This window comes from Limulus polyphemus, unplaced genomic scaffold (genome assembly GCF_000517525.1).
Source record: "Limulus polyphemus unplaced genomic scaffold, Limulus_polyphemus-2.1.2 Scaffold5482, whole genome shotgun sequence".
NCBI classification, from domain to species: domain Eukaryota; kingdom Metazoa; phylum Arthropoda; class Merostomata; order Xiphosura; family Limulidae; genus Limulus; species Limulus polyphemus.
This window is the reverse complement of record NW_013671092.1, coordinates 14,607-33,787: the sequence shown is the minus strand read 5'-3', so window position 1 is coordinate 33,787 and position 19,181 is coordinate 14,607. Positions and strand designations below refer to the sequence as shown.

General features: G+C 31.6%; 1 protein-coding gene across 7 annotated transcripts in view; it reads left to right on the top strand.

Annotated features, from left to right (window-relative positions):
- Positions 1 to 1,093: 1,093 nt before the first annotated feature.
- LOC106472642 (sugar transporter SWEET1-like) overlaps positions 1,094 to 19,181 on the top strand; it is a 22,566-nt gene continuing 4,478 nt past the window's right edge. For 4 of the 7 annotated variants that reach the window (XM_022401193.1, XM_022401192.1, XM_022401190.1 and 1 more), the window contains exons 1-7: positions 2,219 to 2,319; positions 4,053 to 4,223; positions 6,844 to 6,921; positions 10,276 to 10,399; positions 13,273 to 13,434; positions 14,980 to 15,099; positions 15,620 to 15,700. In XM_022401193.1, the coding sequence (XP_022256901.1) occupies positions 4,156 to 4,223; positions 6,844 to 6,921; positions 10,276 to 10,399; positions 13,273 to 13,434; positions 14,980 to 15,099; positions 15,620 to 15,700 (633 nt within the window). In that variant the 5' untranslated portion in view covers positions 2,219 to 2,319; positions 4,053 to 4,155. Of the gene's footprint in view, positions 1,158 to 2,207; positions 2,320 to 4,052; positions 4,224 to 6,843; positions 6,922 to 10,275; positions 10,400 to 13,272; positions 13,435 to 14,979; positions 15,100 to 15,619; positions 15,701 to 17,424; positions 18,160 to 19,181 lie in introns of those variants that run through there. The other 3 variants (XM_022401191.1, XM_022401189.1, XM_013933295.2) reach the window with 3 other exon arrangements.

Here is a 19,181-nt window from a genome sequence, read left to right as displayed (position 1 = left end):
GTGCATAGCTTACAATTTCGCATGCATTCTAAGTATATAAATATAATGATACTGTAATGTATTTTTAAAATGTTTCATTTGCTTGTTGTTAAGCATAAAGCTATACAATGGGTCCCCCTCCTCCCTAGCACAGCGGTAAGCCTGGGGGCTTACACCGCTAAAACCGAGTTTCGATACTCGTGGTAGGCACAGATGGCCCATTTTAAGTTTCTTATTTGTTTGTTTATTATTAAGGACAAAGCTGTCTGTGCTCTGCCTATCACGGGTATCGAAACCCAGTTGTTAGCCTTATAAGTCTTCAGACATAACGCTGATCTATGAGGGGATTTTTTTTTCAAGTGAATGTAAATAGTATCCATATAAATGTGAATATCTGAAATTACAAGTAAATCTGATTTATTGTAAGAAAATTAGATGCAAAAGTACGTTTAATTAAGCACCCCAGTGGCTCAGCACTATCTTATTTGCATAAAAATTGATTAAAAATTATTCCCGATAAACTAAGTAAATAACCCCTTTTTAGTAAAAAATATATAAGATCACCTCTAAATTTTGAAAGTCGTAAATTTATACTTTTCTGAATGGTGCCGTTAGTACATTGCGCTAAATATAATTTCCAAGACTGGTTAAAAACTGTGGATTGCACATTCAACATTTACGTAATAAAATGTACAGTTGCAGTGTCTAGCCATTTGGAAAACAGAACCAGAAATAGCTAACTGGTTGCCACGATCCTATTACATATTTATACAATCTTTCAAAGGCTACTGACACTGATAACAACAAACGTACAGTGTCACTATAATACCCGTACTTGTGAAGTTATCCCGATTCGAGGCTAGGTGAACTTAGACGTCGGAGACAACATATTAACATCATCGCCTAATTTTAATAAAATGTCTTTATGTGAACTTTCACTTTTAGTTTTGATATTTTGCACCTACTTTAAAAAAAAAATTAACACATGAGTAAAAACCAACCAAACAGTAATTAAAGTTCGAAATGAAAATACTTTAGCCTTGAAGGTGGCGCAACGAGTCATCTAGCAACAGGAACAGCTGTATTTATGTTTGTATAAACTAACAGAATATCTCTGTGTTTTGGGTGGGTGGGTAGATCGTTGTTGTGTTGACAAGTGTTTTTAACATTTTGTTGAGGTATATGTTTATTGTAGAGCAAAAATATATATTTCTCTTTGTTACATGCATATGAGACGCCAAAGGAAATTGCAACTTACGTTAAATTGCGTGCAGTTTATATATTGTATACTTAGTTGATAAAGGTACTACTATTTTAAATTAACAAGTTGGCTGAGAATTATGTTTATTGATTTATTAAATGTAAATGACAATTTATAATCTCTCTTCAGTTTTTTTAAATAGCCTCTTGGATTTATAAATTGTCGTGTAGGCTTATAAATCGATAAGCACACGTAGAAAATAAACGTATTTTAATAGAACGAAATGCCAAATTTCGTAAATTGAATGTAGATTCTATAAATAAAAAGGCGATTTAATAAAACGAATTGGATATTTCAAATTATCAGTTACATTTATTAATTCAATATGAATATATCTCAGCCAAGTTATAAGCTGTAGTGACATTTACAAACTGACAAGTCGATTTATAATTTCCGATGGAAACGGTCATGAAAAAATCTGGAGCTATGCAATTTATATATTAATAGCAGGAGTATCCGTTGGATGGGTGAAATAAAAACTCGTTTGTAACAAAGGATAGGAAATCGTACTTCTATTTTTTTTAACATAATAAACACTAAAAGTTTACTTTAGTTTGTTTGAAGTTAAGCACAAAGCTACACAATGGGTTATCTGACCTCTGCCTATCACGGGTATCGAAACCCGGTTTCTAGCGTTGAAAATCTGCAGACATACCGCTGTGCCACTGGGGGGGGGGGACAACAACATTAAAAGTGCAATAAAAATACATAAAGGTACAAATACTGAAAAGAAAGACTTACTGTTTTCAAGAATTCTATCAATATGAAATTAGATGGGGGGAGTGGTTGAACTCCAATGACCTTCCTCATGTCATTCTGTATCACTATGTCAAGTTTGGTGCTGATTGATAAAGAAATGTGGAAACGTATAAGGAACAGATATACACACACGCATATTGACGTTTATTCATATAGATTGCACATACGATTGAACATAAAATTCCAAAGTTTCATTTGGCGCCGCATACACCGAAGCTTTTGTACACGTGTTAACACAGCAACAGTAAAGCCATTGAGTAACTGGATAGTTTGATGTTGTATTAGAAGGAGAAGCACAGCAGATAGGACTCTCAGTCTCAGTAATGATAGTTATTTTTAATTTAGTTTAGATATAGAAGTGTAGTTACGTTTTAGTAATTAAAACATAATTTACTATTAGCATTATATATATTATGGCGTGAACGTCTTTCCTAAACTTGTCTTGTGACAAGTATAATTAATTATAATAATACTTCGCCAGCTTAGAAAAGGCGTTCCCAGTATTACTGTTAGGCTTGTTGGCGTTATATTTTAAGTTTAACATCTTGTCTTTTGACAAGTATAATTAATTATAATAATACCTTGACAGCTTAGAAAAGGCATTCCCAGTATTACTATTAGGCTTGTTGGCGTTATATTTTAAGTTTAACATCTTGTTTAGCCCTTTAGTTTAGGTTTTTTCAGGAAGAGTGTGTATTTCAAATTCACTACGTCCGCTATATATTGTAACGTTGTTACAAATTTCAATATTATATTTCAATAATTATCCATGATGACATTGTTCATGTTCCGCGTCAATGAACGATGACAATGTATTGTTAATTTTTAAGACTCAAGAGACAGTTGATATCAATAATATTAAATTCATAATAATTAAAATAGTGATCCCAAGGAATAGCACAAAACCCTGATATTAATAGAACGTTTGGGCAAAAAGCACCTTAAACAGCAAATATTCAGTTCAAACAACACATTAGTTAAAAACCTTTACTATTGTCTGCTAAGGCTGTACACACAATTACATAAATGCACAAAAAAGCATGAATGTTAGATTTACAAGGAAAAGAAATCCGCTCAAAACGGACCGTTTGTAATTCTTCTTGTGCACTTGGTAGCCTACAACAAAAATGGCTTGGTACAATTCACTCAAAGCTTTTGTACAATATTAAATAATGTACTGTAAAGGTTGTAGCGGTATTGAAAAATCGGTTGGTTTCTTCCATGTTTTACATAAGCTAAAAACATAATTCTAGAATTTTTAGTGTAAACGATGGTATCATTACCCCACGAAGTTAGCTTTTTTACAAATATGTGGTGATTCCTTAAAACACATAAGTACATGTTGAAACAGGAATTATCAGCCAATAATAGATGAACATTAGATTGCTGTAACATGTAGATACTCAATGCTTTGTACACTATACAGTTGGTGTCTTTAGGGAGCCAATCCCTATATTATGTATAAAGTGAAGGAATAAAGAATAATTAAAAATGTAATATTAAATATTATTACACACTTCTTATAGAATATTTACTTTAAAAGACATGAAGGTTTATTTAAAGCAATGTTTTAGATGTATATGTTCTATTTGAAAAGGCTGCTTTTGTACTAGTAAAATTTTATATAGGTTTACTGGGGGTTGTGTCTTAGTGTGGATATATATTTGTTCATTGCTATGCATTATACACAGAGAATTTAGTTACACAGAAACTATAAATGCTCACTATATTCTTAAACAAATCTCCATGAACAATCTCTAGCTGCAGTTTTAACATTTTACATCTTGAACTAATGTGATCAAATAGTTAATAGCTACAGTAAATCATCATGAACTGTATCAGCCGACTACTAAATATGTTTATTACTATTACAATGTATAAAGTTAGCTATCATATCAAGTAATTCTTTTGCCCATAGTTGGGCATAAAAAAGCCAGTAAACAAGATAAATCAAAAATATGGAATTTAAAAGCCTGCAAATAGAGATAGTAAGAAATAAGGCATAGAGATATTGTAGTCATTATTTACTCAAACTACAAATCCCTATTTTAAGGAAACAAGACTGGAGATATTGTAGTCATTATTTACTCAAACTACAATTCAAGTTATCCAGTTAGAACTGACAGGAAAGACTGTAATAGGAGAGCTTTGAATAAATGGATCTCAAAACCATCTTGGGAAATGCTGCAACAGTATGTACAGTTGCAAGTTTTTTTAGCGGAGCGTGAGTATTTATTACTATTGACATTTTACGTATCACAGAATCATGTTCATAAACATTTCTCCAGAGTTGATCCAGGATTTCCATTAGTCATATTACAAATAATCATATTTAATAATGCCTAACCTATAGTTATTAATATTATCAGAGAGTTTGTTACAGTTTTAACAGATAAATGCTTTTGTGAATTTTCATGGAGATTTTAAAGAGCAATCTTTCTTCTTTTTTTTTTTTGTTACCACATTATTATACAAATGACATCTCCGTATCACAAATTACATACGCATAATTGACAAAAAATATAACTTTATTGTAGGTTCCTCATTTTATTTTACAAGAGTAAAGGAGAAAATGAATGTTGTGTCAGGTTTATTTTTAAGATTTATTGTTTTTCTAGCTCATAGACACAAACTTTTACTTTGCACTGTAATCGCAACTTCCTCCGAGATGAAAAACCTGGATGGTGACAGCATTGTAGGTTTAAAGATTGATAAAGAAAAGCCAAACTGGTAGCTGTATATACATCTGGCAACTCAGGTTTAGGTAATCACATGTACATAGCTCATGATAGGAATAGTTATAACAATTTTTTTTTAACTTTATTTGTTATTTAATACTGTATTTGAAAAACTACTATTGCAGTATTAACACTGTTATATGCTAGTGATTTTTAGATAACTTTTAATTTAGTTGACAGGCTCTAAACGCTTACAAGTTATGACAATCATGTGTTGTTCTAATTTATTATACACTGCTTTAGAGAAGAGCGTTTTATTTGTAAAGATAAATTTGTATTTTTAGTAATGAAGATTTAAATAATATTCCTCATCCTGAACAGTTGCCAGATGGAAACAAATTTTAACAATATGATAAGATTAATTCTGAGCTTGTTAAGAAAAAAATTGGGAAGTTTAAAGAATGATAAAGCTTCTGGGTCAGGTAATATTTCCCCAAGAGTCTTGAAGAAGATTTAAGATTGGATATATGATCCACTTGTTACTATTTTTCTGAGTCCTTGAATAACAGCAGATGCCAGAAGATTTGAAGTTGGTTAATGTTAATCCTCTTTTCAAGGAAGGTGATAAAAATTGTTCCAATAATTGTAGACCTATTAGTTGTACATCAGTGGTGGGAAAAAACTTTTGGAAGTGATAAAAGATGCAATACAAAGTCATTTAACAAAGTTTAAAATTTTGTTGGAGAGCAAGCCTTGTTTCACTAAGGGAAAATCATGCCTTACTAATCTTTTGACATTATTTGAGAGGTTACTGTTTATGTAGATGAGGGTACGGGTGTGGATTTTGTGTATCTGGATTTTTCAGAAAACATTTGACAAGGTGCTACATAAAATACTTGTAGAAAATTGTCTGTGTAGGTGTTGGGGAATAGGTTGGCTCATTGGATAGAAAACTGGCTGGATGGAAGCAATCAGAAGGTTGTTATAAGAGAGAGTTCAGTCAAACTGGATTACTGTTACAAGCAATGTTCCCTCTAACTTTTCAATCCATGTGTGAAATGAATTTTTTCATGTGCACCAGTATCAAGTCAATGTTTGTATGTACACTACCTTTTTTTGAGGTGTGTGTGTGGGGGGTGGGGGGTATTTTTAGACTATCAACCATATTGAATCATTAGGCTGCTTTTGCAATGCTATCAGTTGGTTATTTGGACTTTAGGCCTATTGACTGCCACGCCCATTAAGACCATCAATGTGTTGAGACTCCTCACTATTACTGAGGATGTGCATGGCTGGAATAATTAATTGTGTGGCATTTGATTGGTTGTTGTGCAACCGTGCAGGTTAGAGGGAACATTGGTCACAAATGGGAGTACCTCAGGATTTAGTGTTGGGATCTTTTCTCTTTTTTAGTTTATATTAATGACATAGATGAAGAAATGGTCAATAGATTATTTAAATTTACTGTTGATATTAAGGTTTTGGGTGTTGCTAGCCATAAGGATGTTGTTGCTGCTTTACAAAAGGATTTAGCTCATTTAGTGAGTTGGTCAAATAAATGGCTTTTAATTATAATAGATGCAAGGTAATGCACGTGAGATATATTTGTAATTATGAGTTAACTCTTGATGGGAATAACCTTAACAGTGTCATGAAAGAAAGGGATCCAAGCAAATAGGTGTCATCTTCAGCAAAGACCGCTTCACTTTTCTAACAGTGCGGTTAGCTTTGGAACAACTTGCCTTCAGATGTAGTGCATTCAGTTAAATGAAAGGAGTTTAAGGGAAGGCTTGATAAATATTTGAATGATAAAGGTTGGCTTTGAGTATTTTTATTTTGTAGTTTAGTGTGAAGGATTGATGAGATAGAATAATAAGTCCCTTGTTGTCCTTACATTATATGTATACTTTCTTGTCTCTAACCGACAATCAATCCTATTTATCTGTATTGACCCATCAGAGTGGCTCTATCCACCACTGTGCAACCATAGTATGCTAAAAGTTTTAATGATTTTTATATATATATATATATAATAAATCTTCTCATAATTTGATTATATTTAAAATCAGTGAAAGTTATTGATATGTTAGTTTAACAAACCAGTAAACTCTTTTTTTTTACATGTATTTAGTATAGATATTTATGGATTGTGTTTTCAATATACAGGTTTGTCTGCCAAAAAATTTGGAAAAAAGGAACCACAGCAGATATATCACCATTCCCATTTTTAACAGGTGTCTTGTGGTAAGTAAATGTATACAGTTTACTGAATATTATTTATAGCAGGCCTGTACAAATCAGGTGCAGATCTAGGCACCACTTTCAAAGTGTGGGCACCAGGATGTATACCCACCAGTACGGTTTGGAATATATTACACATGCCTGTGCTTAGTAAATATATGTTGTAGTTACACAAAATTATCTTTGTAGGGAGAGAATTCGGGGAGATCATGAGGTCTGCACACAATGTCTGTACACAGAGTGATGAGGTTGGCCAAGTAATTTGAATAACAACCAGATGTACTGATTCAAATTACCAAGTGTCCTTTATGTAATGCAGTGTAAAAAAAAACATTTCACCACTCTAAACATTCTCTTGAGAAGAAATGTAAAAAATGCGTATCTCCAAAAGTCATAGGAATTTGGTTGAAAGGAGTGAAGTAATCTTTTGGTAAGACACTATAAAACTAACATGATGTGATTAGATGGAGCTTTTCTTATTTGTTACCAATTAGGTTTCATAATTTGTTAGGTAAGACTATAATAATAAAAACTTATATTAGGGAATATGTATTAATTTATATTGCTTTAGGACTATGTAGTTGACATTAATTAATCTAAAATACTATATTATTATTATTATTGTAACACTATAACATTGCATTGGGTAGCATGGAGAAGTTAAATAGTGTTATCAACACAATAATACTGTATTATCTGAATATACTTTCTTGCTTTATGTTTGTAAATTCCCTAATTGTTTTAAAGCTTTGTGAGGTAAAGTTGTAATTATCAGAAGTTTTATTTTACTAAATAAATTTACATTAATATAATGTTTATGTTGTTTGACTTTAAATTTAGACTACTTGAAGAATATCAACAATACTAGGTTTTTACTGTGGTGAAAATATTATACCTTGTTGCATCTCTCTGGGAATAACTCGAACCTCTTCACTGGGGCATCTTTCTGTTGAAGAATGGTGGTCCTTAAACTGTCATGATGCCTTGTCATCACACTATCCTAACCTCACCCTCCTGGCTACTGGTTGTGAGGATGTGGTCAATAACCATTATCCAGTTCTTGGTCTTTAATTAAAGGACGTAACTGGAGGTTTGATGGGAATTACTCGAACCTCTTCACTGGGGCATACTTCAGATGAAGAATGGTGGTCCTTAAACTGTCATATGATGCCTTGTCATCACACCATCAACCATGCTGGCTACTGGTTATGAGGATATGGTCAATAGCCATTATCCAGTTCTGCCATTGTCTGGAGGAACCCAGTAGTTGTAATTGGTGGCGACAACATTGAATGTTTTCTATAGTGGCTCCCCTTAGTGCCGTTTCCAGAAACTAGTGTAAGACACTTCTTATGATCCTTTATGTATATATTCAACTTATTTCATCGATGTTGTACACAGTTTACTCTGCAGTTTGTTCCAAGTACCCCTATTGTCTTTGTAACCAACCAGTACATATGGTTGTTTCCTAACACACACACACATACATATATATATATATATATATATATATATATATTTGTGTCTGTAGGTACAAAGTGTAACTACGTCTATTGGTATCATTATTCAGTAATACATATACACACTGCTGTAATTAGATTTTTGGATTAATAATAATAGAAATGTAAAAGAATTAGTTACTGTAGTTTCCCCAAAAGGGGGCCAAAGGCCAACTGGAGGGTCACCTGTTTGTCTATCAGTCAGTCATTAGACACTAAAATGGGGTCACGTAAGGGATGCTAAATGTTGCAATTTGTACTGTCAGTAAAATGTGCACGTGCCAAGAATCATGATAAGAACTGTGCACTCTGTAGGCTACAACATAGCATGACGTATGAACTTCAAAAGGAAGAAATAAAAGTATTTGTTACTCTTAATTTTGGTTTTATTTTCCATTCAAACAGAACACTCTCGGGGACCCTGCTGAAGTACATCTAGTTATATCCAGTACTTTAATTAACGTTTGATATAAATACTTTTTTTTAGACCATGGCTGCTGAGAAGAAATGTATAGATAATTCAAGTACGAAGCTTTTCGTCCTTCAGATCACTATATATGTATGTCTTCTAAAATTCTTCAAACCCAGTTGAGTTTATCAAGACAAAAAACATGCATCAGACTGCCCCCACCCCATAATTGCAACACATATTTGTGGAATAATCAGTTTTAAACTTGTGCAAAATGTACTACATTTTTTCTTGAATTTAATCAGTATATGTGTGTAGTAGGGTGATTAACTGCTAACGTAGAAAACGCTATTCACGTGCTATTAGTTTTTGAGTAGTTGTTATTCTTATGTTTGTCAAATTAATAAATAATTACTGAAACCTTTGAAAGTTCTTTTCATCTGATTATGTTAATAAAGAAATCTTTATGGAATACAATGTTATTAAACAGATTTTAGAAGGGACTTCACGAATACACAATTACCCATTCATAAGAATAAACCTAAGGTAAGTTATACCTTACAATCTTTTTCTTACATTCTTCTGGTTTAATCTGCATTATGGATTTTAAGTCGAAGATGTGTCAAAATAGAATTTTAAACCTATATTTTGTCTGCAATTGTATTAAGTTTCTTTTACTGCATAAAACACCTTACATATTGCCCCCCCCCTCAAGTAGCTGAGCAGTAAGCCTATGTACTTGTACATTATAACCAGTTTTGATATGCCTGGTGGGCACAACACAGATAACTCACTGTGCTTAGTTACAAACAAACAAATCTGACATATTTTTACTGCTGTTGGCCCAATTCAGTGGTTCTCAAACGTTTTATTTCACGGATCAGTTTGGTGGGGCCAAAGATCCTGCGGATCACCTATTGGTCCTAGCCCACTTGTTCTGTTCTCTCGTATGGCCTTAAATGTGGTGTTGCACGTCAGTGACTTGCATATTGGACCACCTGGAGGACCCTTGCATACCGCACATGGAGAACCACTGATCTAATTCATGCGAGTTCTGGTATTGAATGAAAGATTACCTAGATACGTGAAAGACAGACCTGAAATGCCGTTTTTCAGTTTGTACACCTCTCATATTAAATTAATAATGCACTTATTATCAGCCATGTTATAGCATGCACCTGTAGTCAGGTGTGATTTTAATTACTTTTATTAGTCTCATTGCTTCACAAACTTATGTTTGACTTCATTACAGTCAGTTACACTTATTAAAGCTTTGTTTTGTGTATATCCGGTTAGAATTTTTTTTGCTTCAAAATTTAATGTATTTTCTTTGATGTAACTACACTTTGGACCACATATTTTAAATTGAATTGTATAGGAACAATTGGTAATGAGCATATTATTTTAATGTTATATAAGTTGCTACTGTAGCATGATTATATTTTACAGTGGTGTGTTATGGCTCCGTTATGGACTTTTTATTCAAGATTCAGCAGTAATTATTGTCAATACAATTGGTCTTACCTTCCAGACAGTTTACGTGCTGTGGTATTACATCTTCACACTGAACAGGGTGAGTTTGTTGGTGTAAATAACATTGACCTGATTATAAACAGAATTAAGCATCATTTGCATCAATAATGATCTGTGCATGCATTTTTATAGTGGAAAGATGCTGTGATTAGTTTTGGTTTGTTTATGTTAGGAAGAAACAAGTTCACAAAGTAATTAATTTCAAGATATGGTTAATGGACCAGTAATGGTTCTAGTCAGAGAATCTATTATGGTGAATATTAATATTTGGGAATTATTTGCATTATAAGGTACTGGGTTATATGGATATTAGGTTTATACATAAGTTGAGAGGTTATTGTTCATAAAGTAGATTTATTAATGATTCTGAATGTTTAAAAATATTTCTGGGATATTTTATTTGTTTAAAGTAGATAGATCAATGATTCTGAATGTTTAAAAATATTTCTGGGATATTTTATTTGTTTAAAGTAGATAGATCAATGATTCTGAATGTTTAAAAATATTTCTGGGATATTTTATTTGTTTAAAGTAGATAGATCAATGATTCTGAATGTTTAAAAATATTTCTGGGATATTTTATTTGTTTAAAGTAGATTTATTAATGATTCTGAATGTTTAAAAATATTTCTGGGATGTTTTTTTGTTTAAAGTAGATTTATTAATGATTCTGAATGTTTAAAAATATTTCTGGTATTTTGTAGATTTCTACTTTTATATACAATTCATACTAAGCTTTTCTTTAGGTTAAAGTGACATGATTAATTTCTTGTAATAAAGATTTAAGGAACAAAGAAGTGGATTAGTAAATATATATTTTAACACCGTAAAATATTTTGTAACATAAAATGATAATAAATGCAAAGAAAAGGATAAAAATTTATAATGTTGATATGAAATTGGAGGTTTAAAAAATATGCTCTATGTTGGTAATTACATGAAATCAAAAGAAATCTTAATTAAACTGTTTAGAGTAATTACCAAAGAAATACACACCTGTGATATCCTTGTCAGATAAAATATCTTCTATACCATAATAATAAGCCAAAATAGTTCTGGAAGGAATTGATGTTTGTATATATAGTAACAAACTTTAAGACAGTAGACAAACAAACACACAAAAATTTACAGAAGTTAACAAATATACTTAAAAATTTTAATAAGTTGGGCTAAAATAACTTAAAATCTATTCTAGAGTTAAAAAAACGTATTAATTTACGACATGTATATTTAAATTGTAATCCTTGACATTGTGTTAGTGTTCTTCATTTTAAGGAGTTTTATTATTTATTCTAATCTGTTGTGATGAATTGTGTTTACACAAATATTCATATAGGCAATCAATTTCTTATCTTCATAGAAGCTCTCACTTACATTAGAATGTATTGTATGTGCATTATGAAGTCCATGCAAGCTCATCTTCAGTCACATGCACCATCACTCTTCAGCAACATTAATACGTGTGCATCGATGAATTTGAGAGGGACAGTATTTAATACTTGTTAAAATTTATGTACATGTAGAGTCATTAATTATGTGAAACTTGGTGTGTATGTGATTACGATGTCTTGAAATAATTGTGAATAGTTTCTCAAGCGGTAAATAGATTTGGAATAGGAAAATGCAGTAGAAGAAGCGCACAAAAAAAAGTGTAAAAAGATATGAGAGGCTGAAGCAACTGACTCAGAGTTGTCATGCCAACGTTATGGATGTGGATTACGCATAGGAGCTCTAAGCAAACAAAATAGCAGCTACAATAGGAATAGTTTAATATACCATTTAACTATTGAAATAATAAAAAGTTATAATATGCACAGTATTAATATATATTGGATATAGTACTGAAACTGGCCACTAGAGGTCAAGGTTAAACTAGTCCTCACAATGAATGAAACAGATTTTTATAACATAATGTTTAGGAACAACAAGAGAGCTGTTGGTCCATCTTGGCTGTCCCATCCTCTAAATAAATTTAAAAAATCTATGTAAAAGCATACTTTGAAATACACAATATTTTTTGATTTCTTGTAATATATATATATATATATATATATATAGAAACAAATGAACTGACTTTGCTCGTAAAGAGGAATTAAATAAAGAAGTAAAATCTCTTTCTTGATTGGGTCTAGAGTAATATGTCATTATTGAAATGTTCAGGGGCAACAATTAAATTATATCAAACAGGGCCAGATAGAAAGACCCCTGATGGGCCATTAGAGAAGTGTGTATATCTTTACTTAGTGGTTATATCAAACAGGGCCAGATAGAAAGACCCCTGATGAGTCATTAGAGAAGTATGTATATCTTTACTTAGTGGTTATATCAAACAGGGCCAGATAGAAAGACCCCTGATGAGTCATTAGAGAAGTATGTATGTCTTTACTTAGTGGTTATATCAAACAGGGCCAGATAGAAAGACTCCTGATGAGTCATTAGAGAAGTATGTATATCTTTACTTAGTGGTTATATCAAACAGGTTCACATAGAAAGACCCCTGATGGGCCATTAGAGAAGTGTGTATATCTTTACTTAGTGGTTATATCAAACAGGTTCACATAGAAAGACTCCTGATGAGTCATTAAAGAAGTGCATGTATATCTTTACTTAGTGGTTATATCAAACAGGTTCACATAGAAAGACCCCTGATGAGTCATTAGAAGTATGTATATCTTTACTTATTGGTTATATCAAACAGGTTCACATAGAAAGACTCCTGATGAGTCATTAGAGAAGTATGTATATCTTTAGTTATTGGTTATATCAAACATGTTCACATAGAAAGACCCCTGATGAGCAATTAGAGAAGTATGTATATCTTTAGTTATTGGTTATATCAAACATGTTCACATAGAAAGACCCCTGATAAGTCATTAGAGAAGTATGTATATCTTTCCTCATTTTATTTCACAGCAAACACTACATAAACAACTTTTTGGAATTGGTATTCTTTTGCTGGGATTGTTCTCTTACCTCATCTACATCACTAAAGGTAAAGATGAAGCAACTTTTGCTTCTGGACTAATGGCCAGTGGAGCAAGCTTGGCATTCTGTGCCGCACCTCTCTCTTCAATGGTAACTTTGTAGTTTTAGACTTGGTTTTATGGTAAATTTACATTCTTTGTACAGCTCACTTTCTCTCTCTCTCTCTCTCTCATTATGTATTTTTTTTAACCCTGTTTTCTTTTTTTTCATTCATGTGTTACTCATATAAGTATAACCATTTGGCTAACCTCTTGTTTATTTTAATTTCTCATTTCAAAACACATTTTATATTCATAACAGCAAAGATAAAGTCATTTCTTTATAAACAAATAGAATTGTAACTTCTGAAAGATTTTAACAAATTATTTTATTGGTCCAGTGTTAAGAATTATGCAGGAGCTACTGAAGAAGTATTAGGCGAAAACATTAAGGAATAAAATGATTTAAAAATCCCTCCTGGGTTACAAGCAGTGTTCCCTCTAAGCTGTGCAATCGCACAACAACCAATCAAATGCCGCACACTTAATTATTCCAGCTGCACACGTTCTCAGTAATGGTGAGGAGTTGATGGCCTTAATGACCTTGGCAGTCGATAGGCTTAAAGCCCAAATAACCAACTGGTACCATTGCAAGGCGGCCTAATGATCCAATAGGGTCGATGTCTAAAAAATACCACCACCACCCTAAAAAAAGAACAAAAAAACTTGTAGCACATCCGCACATTGCTTTGATACTGGTACACATAAAAAAATTCCTTCTGCTCATGGATTTAAAAGATTAGAGGGAACATTGGTTATAAGGTGTTATTTTTTATAGAGAAGTATGTACTTTTCTTCACTCAGATTTTGAAGAACTTACTAAGTTAATCTATCACGCATCTTATACTTTCCTACTGTATTATTATTATTATTTTTATTATGTGATATATTAACTGAAGAGACCATAAATTTTAATGAGTAGTCTCTGTCATCAGAGGGAAGGAAGTGTTAGTTTTTAACTGTAAATTTTTATAATTGATTATATAACTTATTTTAGTTTGTTATAAAAAGTAGTTATTTATCTTTGGTGTCTGAATTTTTGAAAGATATAATTTATTTTATTAGCATTTGCATTTATCTTATTAAATGAAGGAAAAACGCTAATTTTTTCTTTATTTATTGATACAAGATAAGAAATACTTCACTTGTTGATCATGGCACTAAAAAAATAAGATGTGGCTTTCTGGAGAAACATTAACATGCTTTAAGTGTTGTTGGCTTTTGTCTATCTGATTCGCTCACTCTGTTAAGTAGTCCTAACTAATGTTGTTATTGTTCTTAAGCATAAAAACAATATCTCATTTTTACTGATCTGTGTCAGTATAAAGTTTGTAGCATCAAGATTTATTTAGGTACATACAAACAGAATAGATTGAAAAAAGTACAGGTATTGTATGTCAAATATCTATTTGTTTACATTTTTTAATACATGTTGAACATTTACAGTTAACTAACTTAAATATTATACATTTACCACATAGCGTGAAGTATGTTGTGTTGTTTGACGCATAAGAATAGTTATTTGTGATGTCAAATTGTGTTTGTGGTTTTAAGAAGAAGGGTATTTAAGATGGTGAAGTGTCTTTTATCTTTTCAGGCTGATGTTATAAAGACGAAAAGTGTGAAAATGTTACCTTTTCCAATCATCTTGACTACTTTTGGAATGACATCCTTGTGGTTTATGTATGGTTTTATGTTGAATGACAAGTTTATTCAGGTGGGCTTGAGATTTTATGTGTTGTTGTTTCCTACCTACTTATCTTTAGGTGGTATGAAGATAAACATAGGTTATTACTACAGTGTGGGAGGAGTGTCCAACAAATGGTTATGAGATGTTTAAGACAAATAGAAAAAAGTGAATTTTTCAGAGCTTGTTTGCTTTACACTGAATGATGATTGGATGAAGATAAAACTGTTTTACTTCACCAAAATAAAAAGAAGGTCCAAAGTAAGTGTCATCAGTGACACGAAATGGTAGAATGAGATCTTTTTACTCATACACAGTTTGTTTGGTGGACTTTGGCACGAGGTCAGTAATATTATAAACTGAAACTGGATCATATTTCACCACATGTAGCTCTTTTTTTTTTAAAATTAATTATTAAATTCAATTGCAACCTCTGAAAATTGTTAACGTTGAATTTTGTTTCTGATGTCATCTATTATATATATATATAAATAGAACAATTATATCAATCCATCGATCTGGAAAAGTAAATATCTAATAACTTTTCCAGGTACCCAACTTGATTGGTGCCATGTTAGCAGGATTTCAGCTGTCTCTGTTTGTCATTTATCCATCCAAAACCAGAACAGATGTAAGTTAAAGTTTCTACCCTGGTACTTCTCTTTGTACTTACTTTTTAGACTTCAAGGTAAAATTAGACTTTTTGTGATACCGTATCAATAGATGTAATATTTATTATTGCTTTCCGGATATTTCTAAAATTTTATGCATTTGTTTCTACTAAGTAATTTTTATGGTGATATTAGTGGAAGCGATGTTTATCGCACTCAAGATTTATCTAATAATTTAAGTGATATATTTGAAAAATGTACGATTGAAAATATGTGAACAGTTTTGTTTTTTACTATCGCAGTGTTCTGTTTGTAACTTGGACACGTCAGTAATGACTTCACCTCTTTAAATATTTAACATCTAATTTTGTGTGGGATTTCAAGCATATTATGCAGCATTGTTTTCTTGTAACCTTTGCATATTAAACGTTTAAGTTTTTTTTGTATTTTTAAGCATATTTTATGATGGATTTTTCGGATAAAAAATCTAGCAGAAAATTATCTAGCCAAAGCAAGCCTATGTAAAATGTGTGCTTATGAGTGTTGGTTTAAAGTATAAAATAAGTTTTTATTTCCACGCTCAAATGCTATTTTAAAATTGGTTTGTAAAATTTGAAATAATGTTTTAACTGCATGAAACAAACAGAAACTTCTTTTTCTGTGAAAATATAACACTTTTAGAAACTTACAGGTTTGGTTTCAGTTTTCAACAAATATATTTGAGTATAAAGTACTGTCAGGACTCGCATTCCATTTTCCAGAGCTAAGATATTAAGTGTTGTGGAAATAGTGAAAAATAACTTAGAGTTCAATAGAACAACCAGTGTTATTTTCAGCTTAAAAAGGATTACTGAAGTATTAAGATTAAATATTTTAGTTAAAGGAAATTGGAGCATGAGTTTGCTTATTAGGTTTCATGCAGTTTAACGGATTACGTACCTCGTATTTGTGAAAGGCTTACTGAAGTTAACAGAAACTATGGATAATTATACTAGGATTATGTATATTTAACTGTATGTATCTGCTCATGATAACTTAACTACTGTTTGGCTGCAAGTGTTTAAATACACTTGTAGGATTAAAAGTGCTGTAGCTAATGTCAGTAGATGGTTACAATCAGTGTTCCCTCTAAGGTTTTCAATCCATGTGCGAAATGATTTTTTTTCATATGCACCAGTATTAAGATAATGTGCAGATGTGTGCTACTAGTTTTTTTTTTCTGGAGGGTGTGTGTATTTTTTAGACCATCAACCCTATTTTATCATTAGGCCACTTTGCAATGCTACCAGTTGGTTATTTGGGTTTAGGACTATCGACTTCCAGGGTCATTAAGGCCATCAATGTGTTGGGATTCCTCACCATTACTGAGGATGTGTGCAGCTGGAATAATTAAGTGTGCAACACTTGGCTGGTTGTTGTGTGGCCGTGCAGCTTAGAGGGAACACTGGTTACAATGTAACTGTTGATCAACAGCTGTAACTAGATTTGTACGTGTCTGTAATAGACTGAAAGTAATAGCTTATAGATTATTTGTTTATCGGTTTTTTAAAATTGTATATATTAAGTAATCAACAAACAAATATTTTCTCAGTATTGGTTCAAAGTAATAAGATAGTTCAATAAAACTACCGTCGGCTAGTTGCAGACTCACCATTTTGATTGTTTCAGTCAAAGTTTGTACTGAGATGTTTTAAAAAAAAATCAGTATCAAGACTTGTGATACGTAACGTCTAAACTGGTTAAGGTTATTCCAATCTGACGAGCTCTAGCACTGAGTGAAGATGTCGTAGGCAGCAACATACAACAATGTACAGTTGAAATGCTATTAGACATTCCACATACTGTAAACCCATGTTGGACTAATAAAGATATATGTAAGTAAAAGTATTATTAGTCTTGTTATAATTATCACATTTATTAACAACTAACCTGTAGTAGAGCTCTAGCACTGAGTGAAGATGTCGTACGCAGCAACATATAACAATGTACAGTTGAAATGCTATTATACATTCCACATACTGTAAACCCATGCTGGACTAACCTATACCAGTGCAGTATGTGAGCATATTGTTTTTACTGAGTTATTAGACTAGTTATAAGAAAAAAAACTTATTTGTCCACCAAAACTGATAGAAATACATCTCCCCACTGACAGAATAATACCTGGGATTTGAAAGTTTTGTGCTTTAATTCATACTAGAAGAAGTTACTTATTGAATCTGTTCAAAAAATATAACTATGCTCAAATATGTTGATCCTAGCTCATTTATGATTGCTAGAGTTAAAATGATAAACAAACAACTTCTCTTATAATGTAGGTTTGTTTATTATACTTTGTTGTTTTATACTCTGGATCCTCACTTCAGAATTTAACTGTAAAACAAAAATGTTTGTTAAAATTGTCTTAACATAGTCATTGATTGTGTATTATATATATGTTGAGTTATCAACAAACAAACATCTGTTCAGATTGTCTTAACACAGTCATTGATTGTGTATTATGTTTGTTGATAATTCAACATATATATACAATACACAATCAATGACTGTGTTAAGACAATCTGAACAGATGTTTGTTTGTTGATAATTCAACATATATACAATACACAATCAATGACTGTGTTAAGACAATCTGAACAGATGTTTGTTTGTTGATAATTCAACATATATACAATACACAATCAATGACTGTGTTAAGACAATCTGAACAGATGTTTGTATTGATAATTCAACATATATATATTTATTTTATTATTCTGGGTTTTAACTTTCATTAAAATAGAACTCTAAAACTTAAAGAAGGATTTTGTTTGAAGTTAAGCACAAAGCTACACAAAGAGCTATCTGTTGCTCTGCCCACCGCGGGTATCAAAACCCAGTTTCTAGGGTTGTAAGTCTGCGGACATACTGCTGTGCCACTAGGGGGCTAAAACTTAAAAGTGAGAAATTTAAAAATATTTACTTTATTATTCTGGGTTTTAACTTTCATTAATTAAATTAGAACTCTAAAACTTATACTACACCATCATTAGTCTCCAACAACAAAATGCATAATACTATAATAGTTCAAGTGTGCATGTAGTGAAAACCTCAGTTAAATAAACAGTTAGGGTTTCATTTTAAAGCAATTCATATGATACACAATCAATGACTGTGTTAATACAATCTGAACAGATGCTTTTAAATTACCCACCTTAAAGTTTTAGGGTTCTGTTTTAATGAAAGTTAAAACCCAAAATAATAAAGTAAATATTTTTAAATTACCCACCTTTAAGTTTTAGAGTTCTATTTTAATGAAAGTTAAAACCCGTTTTAGGGTTCTGTTTTAATGAAAGTTAAAACCCAAAATAATAAAGTAAATATTTTTAAATTACTCACCTTTAAGTTTTAGGGTACTATTTTAATGAAAGTTAAAACTCAGAATAATAAAGTAAATATTTTTAAATTACTCACTTTTAACTGATCTGATATAAGCTCTTAACAATATGATTCCAATATTTT